Consider the following 21,238-nt stretch of genomic DNA (forward strand, 5'->3'; position numbering starts at 1 on the left):
CTCTCTTTCCATTTGTAGATTTGTTGATCAACTACCTCAAGAGAGAAAAACATTTCATGTAGTAGTGTTTGATTACTTAAAGTCATGCAGAGCTCTTGTATATCCCTGAATGTATTTACATAAGCACATGTTCAGCTTGTCAAATTATCAGTGGCAGAACCCCTAGTATGACAATATATGAATTTTCTTGGAAAGTGAACTCTACTTCTCAGTCTTGGATATCCAAACAGGAACAGAAAGGGTGACTTTTTTACAGTTCAGGGTACTGACCAATCACCACCAGTGTCTACCTGTGGCAACCCACTACAACTGCATGGTTTGAGATTACTAGCAGTAGTTTTTGAGTGTAGAGAGTTGCTTGTTCTCCCTCCCTGACCATCCTAACTCCCCACTGCTTTACACTTCCTGGGAGCAGGTGAGCCAGAGATGACCACGGCCCGACTGCTGGGAAAGGGCACGTGATTTACTCTAGCACCCTGGGCTCTTTGTTTCACACAATAAAGAAGCTTGCCCTTTGCAGGAGAACCAGTGCCATCCTTTCAGGGTTCACCCATGTTCTTAGGAGAAGCCGTGGTGGCTGTGATGCCTTCTGCTCAGATTCAGCAATACTCACGGGGTAGCATTGCTGCTTCATTTGTGGGCTCGGATTCCTCTGTGTAAGTGTGTGTCTGTGTGTGTCTCTGGGTGGTTTTTCAAAATATCCTTGATTTATTTCCTATTAATTAACTTTTTAGGATTAAATCTGTTGAAAATTTCTTAATATGAGAATGGGAAGATATAGACAGACCCTTGAGGGAATATGTCCATCCTTATTCATACTTTGTGGTGTGACTGCAAAGTTACAACGTTGATTTCATTATATGTGAATATGGAATTTGTTCCATGACTTTTAAGCACACCATGGATATGTGAGAGAAGTTTCTTTTAATATTTATTTATTTATTTATTTGGCTGCATCAGGTCTTAGTTGCAGCACGCAGGCTTTTCATTGTGGTGTGTGGGCTTAGTTGCTCCACGGCATGTGGGATCTTACTTCCTAGACCAAGGATTGAACCTGCATCCCCTGCATTGGAAGGCAGATTCTAAACCATTTGATCACCAGGGACATCCCTGTGAGAGAATTTTTTTTAAAAAAATCACCTAATGTATGGAATTCTTCTATTCTTAACTTGTACCCGTGCATGTCTGCATTCTATTGCAGATGGTGAGATGTCTGAGGAAGTGGTCTCCAAAGGGCCTTGACCTCAGAGCTACCGTTTTTTAACTTCTTGAACTTAGCACTTTGCCTTATAAGGTTGGAATCTCTTTCTTAAAGGTCAACTGTCTATGCTCCTGGGTACATGGACTGGTATAAAGCTGTATTTATAATAGCATTCTACAGAGCAATTCTCCAGTTTCCAGTGAAAACTGGCAAGCTGCTGCTAAAAGCTAACATGTATAGGCTTTGAAAATGATTTTTTCTTGTTTGAGCTTGCTCCTTGACATCTGTAGATGCTACACATGACTTTTAGACCATGATTGACAGCATGTGTGTGGATCACAGTAAACTGTGGAAAATCCTGAAAGAGATGGGAATAGCAGACCACCTGACCTGCCTCTTGAGAAACCTGTATGCAGGTCAGAAAGCAACAGTAAGAACTGGACATGGAACAACAGACTGGTTCCAAATAGGAAAAGGAGTACGTCAAGGCTGTATATTGTCACCCTGCTTATTTAACTTATATGCAGAGTACATCATGAGAAACGCTGGGCTGGAAGAAGCACAAGCTGGAATCAAGATTGCCGGGAGAAATATCAATAACCTCCGATATGCAGATGACACCACCCTTATGGCAGAAAGTGAAGAAGAACTCAAGAGCCTCTTGATGAAAGTGAAAGAGAAGAGTGAAAAAGTTGGCTTAAAGCTCAACATTCAGAAAACTAAGATCATGGCATCCGGTCCCATCACTTCATGGCAGATAGATGGGGAAACAGTGGCTGACTTTATTTTTCTGGGCTCCAAAATCACTGCAGATGGTGACTGCAGCCATGAAATTAAAAGACGCTTACTCTTTGGAAGGAAAGTTATGACCAACCTGGATAGCATATTGAAAAGCAGAGACATTACCTTGCCAACAAAGGTCTGTCTAGTCAATAGTCAAGGCTATGGTTTTTCCAATAGTCATGTATGGATGTGAGAGTTGAACTGTAAAGAAACCTGAGCACTGAAGAATTGATGCTTTTGAACTGTGGTGTTGGAGGAGACGCTTGAGAGTCCCTTGGACTGCAAGGAGATCCAACCAGTCCATCCTAAAGGAGATCAGTCCTGGGTGTTCATTGGAAGGACTGATGTTGAAGCTGAAACTCCAATACTTTGGCCACCTGATGCGAAGTGCTGACTCATTGGAAAAGACCCTGATGCTGGGAAAGATTGAGGGCAGGAGAAGAAGGGGACGACAGAGGATGAGATGGCTGGATAGCATCATCGACTCGATGGACATGGGTTTGGGTGGACTCAGGGAGTTGGTGATGGACAGGGAGGCCTGGCGTGCTGTGGTTCATGGGATCGCAAAGAGTCGGACACGACTGAGCGACTGAACTGAACTGAACTGACAGCATCCTCATAGTGAATTCAGTCAGATGCAGCTCCTTGACACAAGTGATTCACTTGCAGGGTATATCTTTAAACAGAGGTGCATATTGTAAACTCTGGGGTATTAGTTGTGTCCTTATTGGTCCTCAGAGGTAGTGGATGTTGTCCTGACAGAGTGACGTTCAAGATGTCTGCTTCCAGTTGGGTGAACATTCCAAGGCAGTCTCAGGACACACAGCTGCTGGGAGGGAGAGGCCACCGTAATAGTTACCTGTTATGAAAATCCCAATACCAATCTAACTCTAAGTAAGTCAGGTACTCTGATTCTTTATTTTAGGAGACGTACTTCTCTTTTGTAAAGGAGCCGACTCAGCCATTTTCCCCAGGGTGCAGAATCATGAAATCGAGTTAATTAAAGTCCATGTGGAACGTAATGCGATGGTGAGCCTGCACCCCTCCCCTCAATAGAGAGAAGGAGAAATGCTAGAGATGACTGTCTATGGATTTCTATATTAAGGACATTTTAAATGAATTTGAGCTTATTTTTATGGTCTGTTTTTGTATTGGGGGATTTTGTAATATTATTTTCCTTATTTTAATATAAAACATCCTGGAGCAAGTTTCTGTTCAGAATTGGTAGACTTTGAAGACTTTTCAAGAATCTTTCTTTTATGTTCTGCTTCTGTGTTTTTTTAAACCCAAGGGGTATTATTTGTTATTCTGAACCCAATTGAATGTTAACCTAATGCAATCTGTTTTTTCTCCCTTTTTTAACTGAAAAGGAAATTAGTCAGAATTTCTTTTTTGTATGATAAAGCAAGCGTATTTAAAGAGTGTATTTTGTTTGTTTTTTATTGGTTATTTGGATAACTAGAGATTTCCTACTTTGCTTCTAGGAGGGGTATCGGACACTTTGTGTAGCCTTCAAAGAAATTGCTCCAGATGATTATGAAAGAGTTAACAGACAGCTCATAGAGGCAAAAATGGCCTTACAAGACAGAGAAGAAAAAATGGAAAAGGTTTTCGATGAGATTGAGACAGACATGCATTTAATTGGAGCCACTGCAGTGGAAGACAAGTAACTAGAAAATGATACTCTTGTTATTTTAATGACCAATCATTTATAGTAGTATCTGTCCAGATAGGTTATTTATTCTCAAGCTTTGAAATCTTTGATTTAGCTTTGTCTGTACACCAGGTTTTGAACTGTTTGTGGAAATAATTGTTAAGTATTGTGACTTAGAAGAATATGAATCTGTCATCTCTAAGGTGTTTTGAGTACTTCCTAAGCCATCCCTTCATTTATACAGATATTTATGAAGTAGTCTTACTCTGTGTAGGAAGTTTTGTGCTAGAGGCATCATTCAGTTGGTGCTTGGTAGAATGAATATGATTTTGACAGACATATGAGCAGAAGGGAAATTCAAGGTAGAGCAAGCAACATGAGAACTCATTGTAACCTGGTTTAACAGACTAGAGCACAGTTTTAAAATAATTGGCTCTGCCGGACATGATTATAGGGCTCCAAAATTGATCTGCTTGAAAAAATACGTCTTAGATTCTATTTTGGGAGTTTTCTAGAAGTAATGAATGTGAATTATCAGGCTTAACCCAAACACAAAGTTATAAACATAGATTCAGCTATGTTGGAAGGTTCTAATAAAATTCATACAGTCTAATTTCACTGTTGGGCTTCCCTGGTGGCTCAGTGGTAAAGAATCGGCCTGCCAGTGCAGGAGATGCAGGTTCAATCCCTGGGTCAGGAAGATCCCTTGGAGGAGGAAATGGCAACCCACTCCAATATTCTTGCCTGGGAAATCCCATGGACAGAGGAGCCTGGTTGGCTACAGTCCATGGGGTCACAAAGAGTCAGACCAACTTGCCAACTAAACAACAATTTCATTGTTATTCTCTAGCCAGAAGGAATACGAAGTATCCTTCTTCTGTCCTTCCCTTTCAGAATTATGCTTAAATTGTCTTTCGGAATGTTTGGCTTTCAAGGTCCTCGGGGATGGGAATTTGCTGACTTCTCTCAGTATCTCATTAGGATGTGTCTGGCCCTTTCAGTTTTGAACCACATTAAGTATTTGTAGACAACATAATGAAATATGTTAGTGACAATGAGTAAGACCATTTGGTGAGATTCTGAACATTTTAGCTGAGAGTAATGATTCTTATTTCTGTCATTAGATACCAGTTACCTCAAGAGAGGTCACGAACTTTCAGAACCTCGTTGTCTGAAATGTACTTTAATAAGTAAAATTATGCCGACAAGAATATGCTTAGAAAGGGTAGAGGATATATAAGAAAAGTAACTATTAAAACATGTCAAGATTCCAAAATTGCTATGAATTATAAGAATATTCTCTTTAACAAGCCTTCTTGCAGAATCTGTGTCAGGAATTTTCAAAGATAACAATGTTTCCTTTGTGTTCCCAGGCTACAAGATCAAGCTGCTGAGACCATTGAAGCCCTGCATGCCGCAGGTCTGAAAGTCTGGGTGCTTACTGGCGACAAGATGGAGACTGCAAAATCCACCTGCTATGCCTGCCGCCTTTTCCAAACCAACACCGAGCTCTTGGAACTGACCACCAAGACAATTGAAGAAAGCGAAAGGAAAGAGGATCGATTACATGAGTTGTTGACTGAATATCGTAAGAAGCTGCTGCATGAATTTCCTAAAAGTACTAGAAGCCTTAAAAAGTAAGAAAGTGCATCAGTTTGTCATATTTAGACCTTGGTACAGATGTAAACCACAGCTACTTATGCAGAAGGCTCTGTTTTCTGTAATTTATCATTGGTTGGTTGTAGGTGGTTTATCCCTGTGAGTTAGAACCTTCCCCCAGGACTTGGCTAATGGCCTATTTGAGATTATTTGTCACTTTCCACCTCATGTTTCTTTTTTTAAAAAACCTACACTTCTTCTCGAGCTTTAGAAAAGTGGTTCATTTTCTAAATATTCAGGGTCTGGGTATTTAGCATTGATATCCTGGCCTGGTCCATGTTAAGACAAAAATATCCCTTTTCATGGTCTCTTAAATTGAATGTAATAAAGTCAGTCTCTCTAACAGTTTCTGTGCAGGTTGAGGTCCTGGAGCCATTTTCTATGTGAATTTTTATGCTTCAAAGGAGACCAAACACTTGAATGTGTAGCCACTCGACTGCTTTCAACAAGCTGCTTAGGAAGAACTTGTAGAACCTAGGGTTCTCAAGGAAAGGCACTAATCCACAGTAATTTAATACCCAGAGATACATTGACCATGGCTTAGGTTTGTCTAAACCAATTACTGGAATTTACCTTGGCCATAAGCAAATCGATTTCTTCTTCTAAATCCAAAGACCCCTAGGTAATACTATTTCACATTTCTTAAGCACACTCTTTGTTCCAGGAACACCATTAAGCACTTTAAATTATTCTCATTTAATCTTCACAACAACCTAGTAACAACTAATTTTCTTCATGTTAAAAATAGGGAAATTAAGGCTCAGAGAGATGAGGTGACTTACTCGAGATAACACAGCTAATAAGATGTAGAACTGGCTTATCCAATTCCAGAGCCTGTGCTTTTAACAACTCTGCTGTATCTGTGTCCTCATCTCTGGGGTTTAAATAGGCTTTAAAAATGAACAACCCACATTCATGAGGCGATGGCCAATTTTAAAACAGCTGTTGTTCTTCTGTTACTTGGACATGAGTGAGAGTAAACAGGTTTTTATTAATTGTCTGTGATAAATGTTTCCTTCCTTTAGCCAAATGGTACTTGTAAAGGCAGTCCAGATTACATGTGTTTTACTTGTGCATTTATCTTAATCTGCTCAAGACATCATAACAAAATACCACAGAGCGGGTGGCTTAAGCAATAGAAACTTACTTCTTGCATTTCTGAATGCCAGAAGTCTGGGATCAGGGTTGCCAACATGGCTGAGTTCTGGTGAAGTTCCCCCTGCCTGACTTGCAGAAAGTGGGCTGTATCCTTTCTTGGCTGAGAGAGAGGAAGCTCTGATGTCTCTTCCCCTTCTTATAAGGATAGTGATCCCATCGTGAGGGCCCCACCCTCACGACTTCATCTAGACCTATCTATCTCACAAAGGCCTCATTTCCAAATACCCTCACCCTGAGGGTTAGTGATTCAACATGGGACTTCGTGGTGGACACAGTTAAATCCACAGCACCATTCAGCAACTCTTGGGCACTTGTGTAAAAGCCAGGGCTTATGGAAAATTGAACTCGCCATCTCAAAACATTTCCTCTTCCTCATTCATCTGCAGTTGGGTGAAGTCTTTCCCCAAGTTACACAAGCATGAGACACAGAATCCCTTTGGCCAACTTCTGCTCCCTTGTCTCTTCCATTGCAAATCTGCCCCCAAGCCCTACCCATGTTCCCGCTCTCTCCACTGGGGCTCCTTTATCAGATTCCTAGTAATTTGTGCCTCAAAGCGCTTAAGCCCCTCTGCCCAATGACTGGTCCTTAGGTGTAAAGCACTGCCCATATCATAACCCTGCTCAGAAACCTTTAGTGGGTTTCCATTACCCACAGAATTAGGTCATACCAAAGACCCCAGGTGACCTTTTCAACTTATTTCCTAGTGTACCACACATACTGGAGAAATGGCAACCTACTCCAGTATTCTTGCCTTGGGAAATCCCATGGACAGAGGAGCCTGGCAGGCTACAGTCCATGGGGTCACAAAGAGTCGGACATGACTAAAGCAACTTAACACACACACCACACATACATTCTCTCTTTCTTCACCTCTTTCTGTCCTTTCAAGTTCCATTTCAGATGTCATACCTCATAAAGAATCCACTGTTGTTTCCTGGTGTGTGTTAATTGTCCCAATCACTGGATATTAACCTTTTTAAAAATTATTTTATTTTATATTGGAGTACAGTTGATTAACAGTATTGTGTTAGTTTCAAGTGTATAGCAAAGTGATTCAGTTATATATATATATCTATTTTCAGATGTTAACCATTTATCATGTTTAGTGGGGCATCTTCTCTCATGTGTGCCTCTTTCACCGCAAGGAGATTTTCTAGTCTCCAGAAAAAGCTTAGTTAATAGTTCTTTCTATTCTTCTATATGGCTTAGTTAGAGTTGATGTTTACAGATATTGCTTGATTGATTATCAAGCCACTGTTTTCTGCCCATTGTCAGCTCTGTGAGTAGGGGGAGCAAAGGAATGCATGATTGATATCTCTTTAATTAGTGAATAAAACATGCTCATAATAGTATGAAGCAAAATATGGAAGGAAGGAATGATGAGGCATATTAGGCTCTCACTACTCATAGTCTGTGAAACAGCAGCTCTTTAAACAGTAAATTTTGAGAAGCATAACATTAGACGAATGAATCTGTAATGATGAGACCCTGCTGTGTTTAACACTTCTGCAGCGATTCTCAAATGGCACCCAAGATTGCCTGAGCAGAAATTGATTAATTGCTGGTTTTTTCATAATTGCAAAAAAATGAAATGTTACTTGGTAGCATTTTTTCAATTGTAAGTTTTTCCTCCATATGGTTTTCTTAAATAGTTGGCACCCATTATATTTGTCTTTCCTGACAACTAATACTGCTCAGTCCTGGCTATGCATACAAATAAACTGTGGAGCCTTTTAAAACACGCCTATATATTGGGTTGGCCAAAATGTCTATTCGGGTTTTTCCATGTTATGAATGAACCTATTCTGGAAAAACCCAAGTGAACTTTTTGGCCGTCGCAGTCTAACCAAGCTCTGTCCAAGATACTCAGATTTAATTTGTCTGTGGATAAACCTAAGGCATGGGCTTTTTTAAAAGCTGCCCAAGTGATTCTAAGGGGAAAGCTATGGTTGAAAATCACTAATCTAGTATAAAATGATACTTATTTAAAGAACATAAATCATTGTATGGAATTCTTTAATGAACACTTTGTCTTTTTGGTAGTCTGTCATATTTGAGAAGCCAGTTCTATTGATAGGTTTTATCAGTCAGGCAAAAATGTTAAGAATATCTTCTGTGATTTGTATACCCCAAAGCTGTTTTGTCTTTTCCGTGCATCGTTCAGTTTTCAGATCGACTAATGATTTGTCTTCATATCAGAGTTTTACTGATTGAACTGTAATTTCCAAAATTCATCTTGAGTTTCTTATATGGAGACTGGCTGCTAGATTTTCATAATTTTTATAGTTAGAACTTAGTACCATCTATCTGGGCAACTTGAGCCTCAAAGATGTGATAGAAAGTCTCTATTGTGCCATTAATAGAAATGGTTGCTTCTTCAGAATTCACAGGTTCAGGAACCAGATTGATGATAAGTCTGCTTTTTGTGGTTTTTTCAAGTTCCTAAAAAGCAACATATAGTAGATTCAAATATATTTGCATTATTTTTCTTTTTCAGAGCATGGACAGAACATCAGGAATATGGATTAATCATTGATGGCTCCACTCTGTCTCTCATACTAAACTCTAGTCAAGACTCCGGTTCTAACAATTACAAAAGCATTTTCCTACAGATCTGCATGAAGTGCACAGCAGTGCTCTGCTGTCGGATGGCCCCGTTACAGAAAGCCCAGGTAACTAGTTGATGTTCCATTCTGGGTACTTCTGTACACATACATACAAATGATCACTTTTAATTCTCTTCAAAGGGCCCTGAGTACCTTATTATATCTTCCCTGGCCTCTTCCTCTGTGTGGTCCAACTCAGGAGCCTTCCCACCAATTTGAATTAAACCTGTGCTTCACCTTATTGTCCCCTCAAGCTGGCTGTCCAGTTGCTCACCTTCCAAACTTCTCTAATGAGTGCTTGGTGCCTGCTGCCTTCATCCCACTACTCCTGGCTCCACTGTTCCATTAGCTCCATGCATACTTTCTTCCCATCTTACTCTGTAGGATCTCCTGGAGGAGAGCAGCAAACTCCTTACCGAATCCGTTACACTGTCTTCCATTTTCTCCTCCTTTCTCCACTTCAGTTGACACTGCAATTATGTCCCTGTTTAAACTCTCCTCCTTTGGTTTCTGTGATAGTCCATGGTCCTCTTTTTTTTCCACCTTGCCAACATGATGTCTTTTCGTTTCATCCTCGGTCTTCTCCCTGATTATCAGGTTTTTCTGGGGCTGTGTCTTCCATCTGCTCTTCGCTTACATCCTATCTTTGGATAAGCACATCCTTTTCTATGACTCCAACTGACTTGTCCTTTTTGTTAAGTCACGTATTTCTAGCTGCCTGCTAGACAGCTCTATATGGACTCCCTCTGTAACATTACATTCTAGTATCCAAGACAGATATTAAAATTTTCTCCTTCAGGCCAGTTAGGGTTATCCTTTTTCTTTATTATTCCTGTCACAAGTGGCATTTTTCTTTTGCTCCCCAAGTCTCCAAACTGCCTTTGACCCTTTTCTTCTCACTTACTCCATATAATCACCATGTCCTGTTGTTCCTACCTTTTGCCATAGCTCTCATTTTGGTGCCATCTTCTTGAACCTTTTATCTCCATCCTAGTGCAAGCAAGCCCTTAGGACTTTATACAAAGAGTGTTTGATTTAATCTTACTAATCCCCTTGCTTTTGCCCTTCCCCCTTCCGTCTCTTTCCCCATACTCCCAAATTAGTCTTGTTAAAACTATACTTCTCCCATCATATATTCTCGCTCAGAACCTTTCAGCAGTTTCCTAGTCCCTTAGGATGAAGGGCAGATGGCTTAGTATGGCAGTCAGGGCCACCCCTGTCGACCCTTTCCATGTGTCTGTACACACTTTGAGTCCACCATCACTCCCATATCCAGCGTGGATCCTCCACTCCTGTTGGGTGTTCCCCTTTTGTGTCCCTTCCCATGTGCCATGCTCACACCAACTTCCAGGACTTCCCTCATAACATTTCCTCATCTGGAATTGTCTCTGAATTCCTCTTAACCTAACAAAAATTGTGTTCCTAACAAAACCCAGTGCAGAGGCCACCCCCCATGTGCTGTCTTTTCCAGCTCCTCCAGCTTGCATTGATCTGCTTCACCTTGCCTCCTTGTACTCACTGCATCTCTGGAACCTTAGAGTGTCAGGTACACAACTTTTCACTCCAGTGTACACTGTATTCTTTTATATGCATTGGTCTTGCTTCTTCCCATCCCTCAGCTGCATGCTCTAGACCCAGGGGCTGGGGCTGTGTCTTTGGCTTCTCCTTTACAGACTCCGCCCCCTACCTTGCACAGGCATGTGCATGCACACAGCCCATCCTAACTGAGGGAATATCGTCTCTCCCTACCTTCTCACTTTCAGTTTCTACTGCAATCATATGCTCTTCTTTTCTTTAAGCTTCAGGGCCTCTGTTAGCCCCAGCTGGAGAAGCAGATCCTATCAGAACAGTATCCATAGAAATCTGTCCCTCTAATCAAAGGCAATACCTCTTTCCTTTTTATTTTCCCCCTACATTCATTGCCTGCTACTCAGATTGGTCACCTGGGTTCTGAATGCTCCACTGCCCAGGCCAGTATCTGAATTCCTAACACCACACTGCTTCTCCCACCCAGAACATGGACCACCGCCCCCTCCCCCCCCCCTGGTTCAGTCCTTAGTCTCTTTTATTTCTCTCACTATCATCACCTCTTCCAGAATATCACCTGCCATCTACTATCACCTACTCATAGGTGTTTTTCAAATCACTTCTCCAATCCCAGCCTTTGGAGTTCCACTTTATTTCTCCAGTTCCTTATGGAATATGTTTTCTTGGGTGTGTCATTATCACCTCGATTCAACCTTCTCTAGAGTCCAGTTGTCATTTTCGTTGTCTGTTTTTACAAGTGTTTCTGAGCTCACTGTACTTCTAGATCTGTATGTTGACGTCCCCTATGCTTTACCCTTCCATGTGGTCTCAGTCACCAAATTCTGCCCATTTTCTAGTACATTGTCTTTTCCATCTCCTTCCATTACCTTCCAGGTCCAGGACTTTTAACGGCTCATTGATGTCCATGTCGACTAACTTCTCTCTTAGCCTGCAGTCTAGCCTTTTCTTCTCATTTCTCCTTTCTTCTGCACCCTGTTACCACTTTTATAATATGGCCCCATATTATATTATCTACCTGTCCTTGTCCCCTTTATGAAAACTCAATTGGTCTGGTCAAATCAGACCCATTTTCTGAGCATATATTGGACTTAACTGTCGGTATGCCTTAGATCGTGCTCTTCCCTTTCCCTGGAATACCCCTCAAACCCTTTTCCCCATCCATGCACATCTTACCAGTCCTTTATGGTTTAGATCAACACTTCCTTCTGTAAACTCGTTTCTCATCACTCTGGCCTGTAGTGTCCTCTCCCTTCTCTGACATCATAGGCCTTCTTATGTGGACAACTTAGATGACAGTGTTATATATTCTCTTGCATAAATATTGAGTATTATTATCTTTTATTGTTAATCTGGTTCTCTGATGTTATTGTATCCATTCCCCATTATGTGCTTCCTGAGGTGTGTGACCAAGCCACATATTCTTTTTGGGTATTTGCACTTCACTTTTGCACTTTGTGTTGCATGTAGTTATAGTAGATCAATAAATACTTTTTGGTAAATTGATTTCTTTTTTGTGAAGCTATCTAGAGATTGAAGAGTTCTTAATCTCGGTGACCTGGAACTTCTTAAAAAAAAAACCTCGATGTTTATTTATCTAGATCTTTCATGGTTTTATGGTCCATAGCAATATATCCTTTTATGTTTCCACAACGACCGGCTTTCATCTTTTTAATCTATATTTGCATACAGAAGCTGTCACCCTTAATAATTTTATTGCCTTCCCTAGACCTTTCCTGACTGCATTTTTCTTCTTTTAGGTCATTACTGCATACAGTATAATAGGTGCAATTAGTTAAACCAGTAATGTAGCCCATTAAAAACAAGTTTACTTTTGTCTTTGACTCATTGATTATTTCTGACACTCATAAAGTTTTTAAAAAGAACCAAGTTGAGGTAAAGGATTGGGGAAACCTGACATTTCCTAGTAACATCATTTTTGTGTCAAATGGATTGGACGTCAGGTTTTTTTGGTATGCAATTTAATATAACTAAAACCTGACTGAATTTTGTTTAAAGAAAAGACTGCAGGGTGGTTTTGCCTCATATAAATTATTTTTAATCATTTCAGTTATGTGGGAATGGATTTTATTTATGTTACCTGGTGAAAGCCTTTGAGATTACAAAATTTTGCAAGACATTATTTAACTACTGATTTACATAAGCTGTTTAAAAGCTGCTAGATTCCAAGGGGTTTTGAGGGTTGACACATAAAGCAGTCATTGGTAGGAGGACAGCCACTTACCCAGTATTCTTCCCACAGTAACTCTGCCAGGAGAAGGTTTCTTTTATTCAGTACCTACTGTGAACACAGCATTGAGCTGCACTGTGCCATCAACATATCTTTAAGAGACACTCAGGGAATGATGATGCTTTATACACATCTCAGGCATCTTTGTGCAAAGGTCATCACCTTTAGGGTGCCCCCTTTTAAAATGCAACTACCTGTATGAGAGATCAAATCATATTGAGCACTAGGAGATTTGGTAAAGTTTAGTCGGCAGCTAGATAGAAATAAGGGCTGGGGTGCACCCAGGGGTGGTTGGAGTGTCAGCAGGGAGGAGAGAGGCAGAGGTGACCAAAACCATTATCTTCTCTCACTGCCCGCTTTTGTCCTGGTAGCCCCATGCATATTACCCCAAATCAGCTCTCTGGTCTCCACTTTCTCTCATTCACTACCTGATCTGAAAGGACATGTGAAGCAGTGACAAAAGGGGATGCGTGCTACTCTCTCGTGTGGGTAGAAGGCATGGATTAGACAGTTCCTCCATTAGCAAAACCAGAAAACAAGTGGGCACTGGTGTTACGTTTTGAAAAGCTGTGTTGTTCTCCCCTGAGAATTCGACACTTTTATATGCACAGACCTCCTTTCGGTTTGCAAGGCCTCCATTTACAAGTGTGAATGAGGCAAATACCCCCAATGGAGTTCAAGCTCACATTCTGCTTTGACCTTTTCTATACCTCTCTTGTATTTAACGTTTAGATTGTAAGAATGGTGAAGAATTTAAAAGGCAGCCCAATCACACTGTCGATAGGTGATGGTGCCAATGATGTTAGCATGATCTTGGAATCCCATGTGGGCATAGGTAAGAAACATCTAATGAGATGGCAGCTGTAAGGTATCAGTATTGCTTTTAGGTAGAGTGGTCTTATTATTCTAGAGATTGTTTTGGTTGCTCATCTTGAATTTGAATTCGGGAATGATCATTGTTAATCAAATGAAGGTTCTCATCTGATCATGGAATATGCCCATGCATAAGTCCTACCCCTGGTGGGAATGTAGCAATACCAGGCTGGAGGATATTATTTTATTAGCCAAGTAAACCAAATTTCCGAAACTTCCTGGCCGTGTGATCGATCATTTAGCTCTCATTTCTGCCAGCATGCAGGAAATTTTATTGATTTTTCACCACTGGCCAGATCAGCTGCTTATGTTGCTGCACTGTATCTTTTGAGGTCCTTAACTGTTTGGAACTCAGAAATGATAACTGGCTGGCTGATTTTCCTCATGCCGAGATCTATGCATGGTCATTTGGGCTGTAGTGATGAATTTACATGTTGGCATGCAACAGCAGCTTCTCTACCACTTCACCATTTTCCCCCCTGTCAGGTTGCTGGAAGGCAGCAATCGTAACACCCCAGCATTTTTTGGAGGGGGAGAAATAATAGCATTAGTATTTGGGGGATTATTGTAATGCAGTTTGGATTCCCAAATTCTTTCCATTTGGAAGTAACCCTATTTACTGGGGAACACTAGTTCGACTCATGGGCTATTGACCAGAAATAGCCTGAAGCCCCTTGAGCTCATGGAATACTTGGGCTGCTACTCAGCCTTGCAGGACATTTGATCTTGTCTAAAATGTCCATACTGCATTTTGTCCACGCCAAAAGTCCTTGAAATTCTGTTGTTTAGTCGCTAAGTCGTGTCTGACACTTTCGTGACCCTACGGACCATAGCCTGCCAGGCGCCTCTGTCCATGGGATTCTCCAGGCAAGAATACTGGAGTGGGTTGCCATGCCCTCCTCCAGGGGATCTCCCCTTCCCTTCAGGGATTGAACCTGCATCTCCTGTATTGGCAGGTGGATTCTTTAGCACAGAGCCGCCTGAGAACCCCCCTGAAATTTGGTGCTGTCCAGAACTGTTTGGCGTGGACCAAGTATGCTTGTGGGCATTTTGGACAAGAGCAAACTTCAAGGATCTTTGGTGTGAACCAGATGGACATTTTGGACAGGACTAAGTGTTAGCTAACCACTGCTCAGAGTATCATTCAGTATGAGGACTTAACCATCTCATTATGACTCTTCAGTTTTGAGCTCTTAAACCATAAACCCCAGGTCTCTGAGTTGCTTTAATATAGCACCTAGTCTGGTACCATGCATAATTAATCACTTACCAAGTATCTTCAAGATATTTTTCAGATTAAATTTTTTCCTTAGTATAATTTTTGCCTTATCATGATTAAAATAATGATTTCATTAATTGTTTTATGTTTTGTTATAAATAGGTAATTGCCAATTAAACAATTTTACTTTTTATTGATAAATCTCACTGATAAAAGCACTTTTTTGCTTAAGAAAACAAAGCTAAACTGTTCAATTGAACTGTACTTGTAAGCAAGAAAAACATGGAAATAACAGATTAGGTGGTTACTTTATAAAAATACTCACCCTATAGAGATTGTCTTTTTTTAGGTATTAAAGGCAAAGAAGGTCGCCAAGCATCCAGGAATAGCGATTATTCGGTCCCAAAGTTTAAACATTTAAAGAAACTGCTGTTGGCTCATGGACATCTATATTATGTGAGAATAGCACACCTTGTACAGTATTTCTTCTATAAGGTATGTGATAAAATACTTGTCATTTATGAGAGTTTAACACAGTGTTTACTTGGCTTGGTTGTAGGTTGTTTTTTTTTTTCTGTCAGTAAAACAGAGGCGGTCTATTTAATGAATCAGAAACCAGAAATTCCTTTTAATGAAAGAGATTTGAGATGAGAAATTTTAAGTGAACTTTCTTAAAGTATAGTTTAAATACAGTACAGTGTATCCATTAAATGTTTATAGCTTGATTCTGACAAATGTTTGTGTCCATGTAACTACCACCAGAATCAAATATTGACCATCTCTATCACCCCAGAAAGTTCCCTTGTGCTTTTCCAATCTTCTCCACCCCTGCAGCAAACAATGACTTATCTGATTGACATTACTATATGACATATAGTAATATAAATGGTATATAATATATAAATTTAGATATAATTTATGCAACATATACATTAGATTTACCTGTTTTAACCATGTATGAGAACTTGATCTCCTATCCTATATTCTGTTCTGTTTATTTTTTTGAATTTTTTTCAGTTTTCATTTTGAGATAATTTCATACTTTTTAAAAGTTGCAAAATTAGTGAAATCTCATATACTCTTTGCTCAGCTTTGCCAACTGTTAGCACCTTAGATAACACACAGCATAGTTACCAAGATCAATAAATTGATGTCAATTAGCACATTATTAACTAGTCTATATACTGTATTGGAATTTTGCTAATGGTCCCACAGATATTTGTTTTCTGGTCCATTTCAGGCTCATACCTGCATTTAAGGATCCTGATGTCCTTAGTCTTCTTTAACCTGGGATAGTTCCTGTCTTTTTTGTCTTTATGATCTTAACATGTTTGAAGAATGCTGGCCATTTACTTAGTTGAATGTCCCTCAATTTGGGTTTGTCTAATATTTACCTGTTATCAGATTCAAGTTTGGGCACAATTACCACAGAAGCGCTATTACACCCTGCTGAGGGCATCATATCAGGAGGACGTGTTGTCAGTATGTCCCATTCATGATAATGTCAACTTTGATACATTGATTCAGATGGTGTTTTGAGGGTCTCAGGACACCTCAGTTTTGCTTGTGTAATTTTGTTTGAAAAGAGCATTCTCCCACTAAACTAGATACTTTATTCTGTGTTGAAATTCATTACCATCATTCATTGTTACTCAGATTGTCACAGACTTGGTGCCCGTGTCCTTTCACCATGTCCCCATCATTAACTTTTTTATTTTATTGTGATGACATGTAACAAGAGCTCTATCTCCTTAACAGATTATTAAGTGGAAGAATACAGTCCTGTTAAGTATGGCAGATCTCTAAAACTTACTAAAACTTTATACCCATTGAGTATACCCATCCCTGACCATCACCTTTTTTTAAGTCTTGTTTGTTTTCTGGTACCACATGATGTTCTAGGCTCCTCTTGTATTTTTCCCTTCCCCAGTCCTGGATTCAAACTTTTCTCCAAGGATCTCTGGTCCTTTATTTTTTTTTACAAATGGTATTTAGAAATCTAGATCTGGTGCTTGTTGTGCTCATTGTCACTGGTATCCATATAAACTCAATACTTGAACTCAGTTTGTATGGATACCTTTGATTAAAGCCGACACCACAAGGTTCATTCTATCTAACCTTTCCCTTTTCCATATTAGTAACTCCTTTCTTCAGCAGTGAGAAACCTGGTTCTCATTTGCATTATTTATATATTTATTTGCTATATCTTCCAAGTTTATACTTAAAGTAGTTCCAGAATTGTTAACTCATATATTCCTGTGAGAAACAAGCCTGACTAACTTGAGAAATATGTGTGTGTGCACTTCTATCTTTAGCTCTTTAGCCTTAGAGTATGTAGTCAAAATACTGTTTCCAAAGTTACCTTTTTTTTGTTGTTGTTCCTTTTCCACCATTTCGGTGTGGTTATGTTATTTATAGAGAGTCTACGGGGCCTTGGACTCAGTAACTTAACAGCCTCACATGGGGATGGATGGTTATTCTCTCTTACCTCCCCCTTGAAGGGGAGCCCATGAAGATTTGGCCATACATATCTGCCTAGCATTCTGACCCTGTTCCAGAAGCTTGTTTGCCTCTTTAAGAGTTTGGCCTGCAATTCAAGCAGCTGCCACCAGATGGAAGGAACACTCTGTTAAGAAAAACAAAACAAGTGTTAAGATGGCTAATGTTTACCAGTGATCAGTAAGTTACATATCCCTGTTCTCAATTTAGGGCATTATTTATGCAGAAACCCTCTGTCTTCATTAGAATCTCTGTGCCCATTGTCACCGTAGTTACTGACTTAGCATGATTCCTTTCTTATGCTGCCTTTCGTCCCAAGATGATCTCTGATATGTTTGCCCTCTCTGGCTGAGCTAAGATGCCTTCCTTCCTCTTATCTTGCCTTTGCATCTTCCAGTTGTTACTGCCCTACAGTGACAGATCTTCCTGCTTTCTGTTTCTCCACTCAGTTGCATAATTCAGCCAGGTTAATGTTTAGAAAATGCCACTTTTCAACTTGTCCTCCAGAAACTTCACTCTCCTTTGTCTAAGAATTAGTCTGGCTTTTAAGGCACCCCACCCTGTCCTACGTGATATGTTTAAAATACATATGGTCTTGCCTTGGTTCCTGCTATCACCATATTGTGTTCATCTTTAACACCTAGTTCAAAGTCTAACTTCTTTATTCATTCAGTCAACAAATATGCTTGAATGTGTTACCATGTGCCAAGCGTTATTTCAGGCCCTTGAGAATTCATAATGGAATAAGACAGGCAAAGTCCCTGTTTTCATGGAACTGTTACTCTAATGGGAGAGTCAGACCTCCCTTTCCCACAACGCACCCCCATAATCCACACCTAGCACTTCTTTTATATACATAAAGTACTGTAGAAAGGTGACCGACAGTATTTTGCATTCTGCCAGAATTGATCCATACAAATGAGTGTTGCCCTTCCAGATGATGACCTTGGGAGCTCTGACACTCTGGTGCTGTAGGACTTATTCAAAACATGTGTAGCAGTTTTCTTTAGAAATGTCCTCCACAGCCTGCAGTGTATTCACCTAAATATCCTCAGCTGCGGCAGAGGATCCACTGGATTTTTAAAAACAGCCTCAGGTCTCCCAGAATGGGAAATTAGCTAAGTGAGAATGTGTGACAGAAGGAAAGAGATGGTTTTTTGACGTGGCTCAGAAATGGACTATTGAAGGGGCTGCCCAAAGAGAAATCTAGAGACACGTGAGCAAGTGACAGCAGTGTTCAAATACAGTCAAAGCCTATATTGAAGGACAGCGCTCATTTGAAAACATTAGTGCTGGTAGTTTTGCCTGAAGACGTTAATATAATTTTAGTATTTACCCTCTCACCTGGTGGCTTTTACTGCCTTATGCATTCTCAGCTTGTATTTTTTTTAATCTGTTTTTCATATTCTCCCAGTTACGTGATAACTCGCTTAGAAATGAGAGGTTTTGTTTTTTTGTATCACCTACAGTGTCATCTTTACTTGTAGTAGATGATCAATAATAATAGTTGGTTGTTTAATGAGGCAGTAACAAAGGCAGTAAACCATTAGTTGATACTTGTTTGTGTCAATATATACTATAATAATTTCCTGACTATTTATTGGCATTAACAGACTTTAAAATATACACTTAGAGCTTTATGTCAGTCTACTTTGTAATGATTTTACAAACCCACTTGGCATTTAAGGTACAGTACCGTTAGGTGTTCATATTATATGAGCTAATTTCTTCTCTAGAATAGCAAGAGGATCTCATAAAGTAAGTGAGTTTATCTTCTGCCTGGGAAGAGCAGAAGTTGGCATCAGTATGAATGTAATCTATTGTTTTGAATTGTTTCCTTACAACTCAGGAGTAGAAGTTTATTGCATTGTGATATTAGAAGCACTTAGGATTGCCTATACTATTGAGGACAGTTTCCTGTTTTAGTTTTGAAAAGTTGATGAAGTGAAACATATTAACCCTTTTCTTCATTTTTTTTTCCAGAACCTTTGTTTCATTTTGCCGCAATTTTTATACCAGTTCTTCTGTGGATTCTCACAGCAGGTTGGTTTCCCTAGTTATTTGTTGTAATGTAGTTTATACTTGCTGTTAATAAATTACCTTTTGTGTGTTGGATTGTAGAGATTTAAAGAGGTATGTCCAAAATAAAAGGATATTTTTCCCCTTGGTTCAACAGTTGATCTTCTTGGCCTGGTTTTTGACCAATAGCAAAATTTTATGTCTTTGCTTCAGTAATGGTCTTATTGTTATTTTCTTTTTGAAAGTTATTTGGTACATCCTATTGGAATTGAGATCCTTTAAATTTTTTTTATTTTTTATTTTTGTCAGTGTACATAATGTTTTCCAATAACTTTAAAATGTTATACTATATTTATATTTCATCAAATAAAAATTTGTATCTTTGCATTTTCTCAACTTGATTTTCTAGAAAAAAACATTGATGTTTAAGCTAGCCAAGAAGCAGTAATTCCTGGATAAAGCTTTGGATTAGTTAAAGAATTCTACACTTGTAGCCCTCTGTAGTTTTCTGAACATTTTTCACGTACAGAATATGCTATATGTTGACTTGATACATAAGTGGTTGGATGAGCAGGCACGTTTGTAGGGTTTTTTTAACAGCTGAAGTACATTTTGCATTGCTTCTAGTGGAGGTATAGCTAACTAAGGGAGCTATAATGCTCAATGATTCAGAAATTTTGTAGTTTATCTGTGAGCAATTCAATGATTTTTACCAAGCTGAGCTGCTGGTAACATCATCACAGGTATTAGAGACTGAGTTTCTATATTTCAAGGCCTGCTCCATTCCTCATGATAGGAAGTGATTTTTTCCCTAATTTCTTGGCAGTATTTTTAGAGAATGTATTCTTTCCAATGGGAAGTGTCTGCTATCTTTCTCTTAAACTTGCCTATTTGCTGTATGGTATGCTGTCTCTTATATCAGTTCCATGTCATCAGCCCCGTGGTGCCTGCTAAGCTGATCACTTTATGAATTAGTTATCTACTGGCTATAGGAAGTGCCATCGGCCTTCTTGTATTAAAAACTAACAGCATTGGTAACAGTTTTTAAAATTCTGATGGTTATACTTTTCTTGAACATTCAGATTGCTATTGATCAAAATATTTGTAATTCCTCACTTCCCTGGATGATGAATGAAAGTTTTAAAAAGACATTTTGAAATTTTGTAGCAAACTGATAAAGGGAAGCTGGCTTTTAAAACCATGTTGACCAAACAAAAATTGTATGAAGGAAGAAAGGACTTAATCCTTTTTGAAACCCTGGGCTGTCAGGGGTCTGCTTAGGTTCTCATAGGAGTTAATGTTTGTCTTCCTCGGTTGCTCAACTGGTACGTGAATTCATAGTTCTTGAGTGCCTTCTGTGTGCCTTGTTAATTATTGGGGATGTAACAGTGATCAAAGCTCTTAGCCCATGGAACTTGCAGTAGAGTGAGTGATAGGCAGAAAGACAGACAGCAATCAAACATATTACGCTGGGTACTGATATAACCTCTGAAGGGGAAAAAAAAAAGTGAATAGGGGACTTATTGACTGGGGAAGAGAGCTGCTTTTTTAGAGAACCTGATCTGGGAAGTTCTCTCTGATGAGGTGACATTTGGACAGAGATTTGGATGAGATGAGGGAAAAACCTAGGCAGACATCTTAGAAAAAGTGTACCAGATAAAAGGAAGGTCTCTTGGTGGCTCAGATGGTAAAGGATCCACCTGTGATGCAGGAGACTCGGGTTTGACCCCCGGGTTAGGAAGATCCCCTGGAGACGGGAATGGCAACCCA

The 21,238-nt window shown here is 39.6% G+C and overlaps 1 protein-coding gene across 25 annotated transcripts in view; it reads left to right on the plus strand.

The window, feature by feature from the left end:
• Positions 1-21,238, plus strand: part of ATP11C (ATPase phospholipid transporting 11C (ATP11C blood group)) — a 179,652-nt gene that overhangs the window by 122,010 nt on the left and 36,404 nt on the right. For all 25 annotated transcript variants that reach the window (XR_014075704.1, XR_014075705.1, XM_081565092.1 and 22 more), the window contains 7 exons: positions 2,910-3,013; positions 3,469-3,650; positions 5,012-5,275; positions 8,954-9,128; positions 13,591-13,693; positions 15,300-15,445; positions 19,433-19,492. Coding sequence is in view for 23 of the 25 variants with exons in the window: in XM_081565092.1 (XP_081421218.1) it covers positions 2,910-3,013; positions 3,469-3,650; positions 5,012-5,275; positions 8,954-9,128; positions 13,591-13,693; positions 15,300-15,445; positions 19,433-19,492 (1,034 nt within the window). In the remaining 2 variants the exon portion in view is untranslated. The remainder of the gene's footprint in view (positions 1-2,909; positions 3,014-3,468; positions 3,651-5,011; positions 5,276-8,953; positions 9,129-13,590; positions 13,694-15,299; positions 15,446-19,432; positions 19,493-21,238) is intronic.

The sequence above is a fragment of the Giraffa tippelskirchi genome, chromosome X, assembly GCF_054371585.1.
Source record: "Giraffa tippelskirchi isolate mGirTip1 chromosome X, T2T-mGirTip1v1.2.pri, whole genome shotgun sequence".
NCBI lineage: Eukaryota > Metazoa > Chordata > Mammalia > Artiodactyla > Giraffidae > Giraffa > Giraffa tippelskirchi.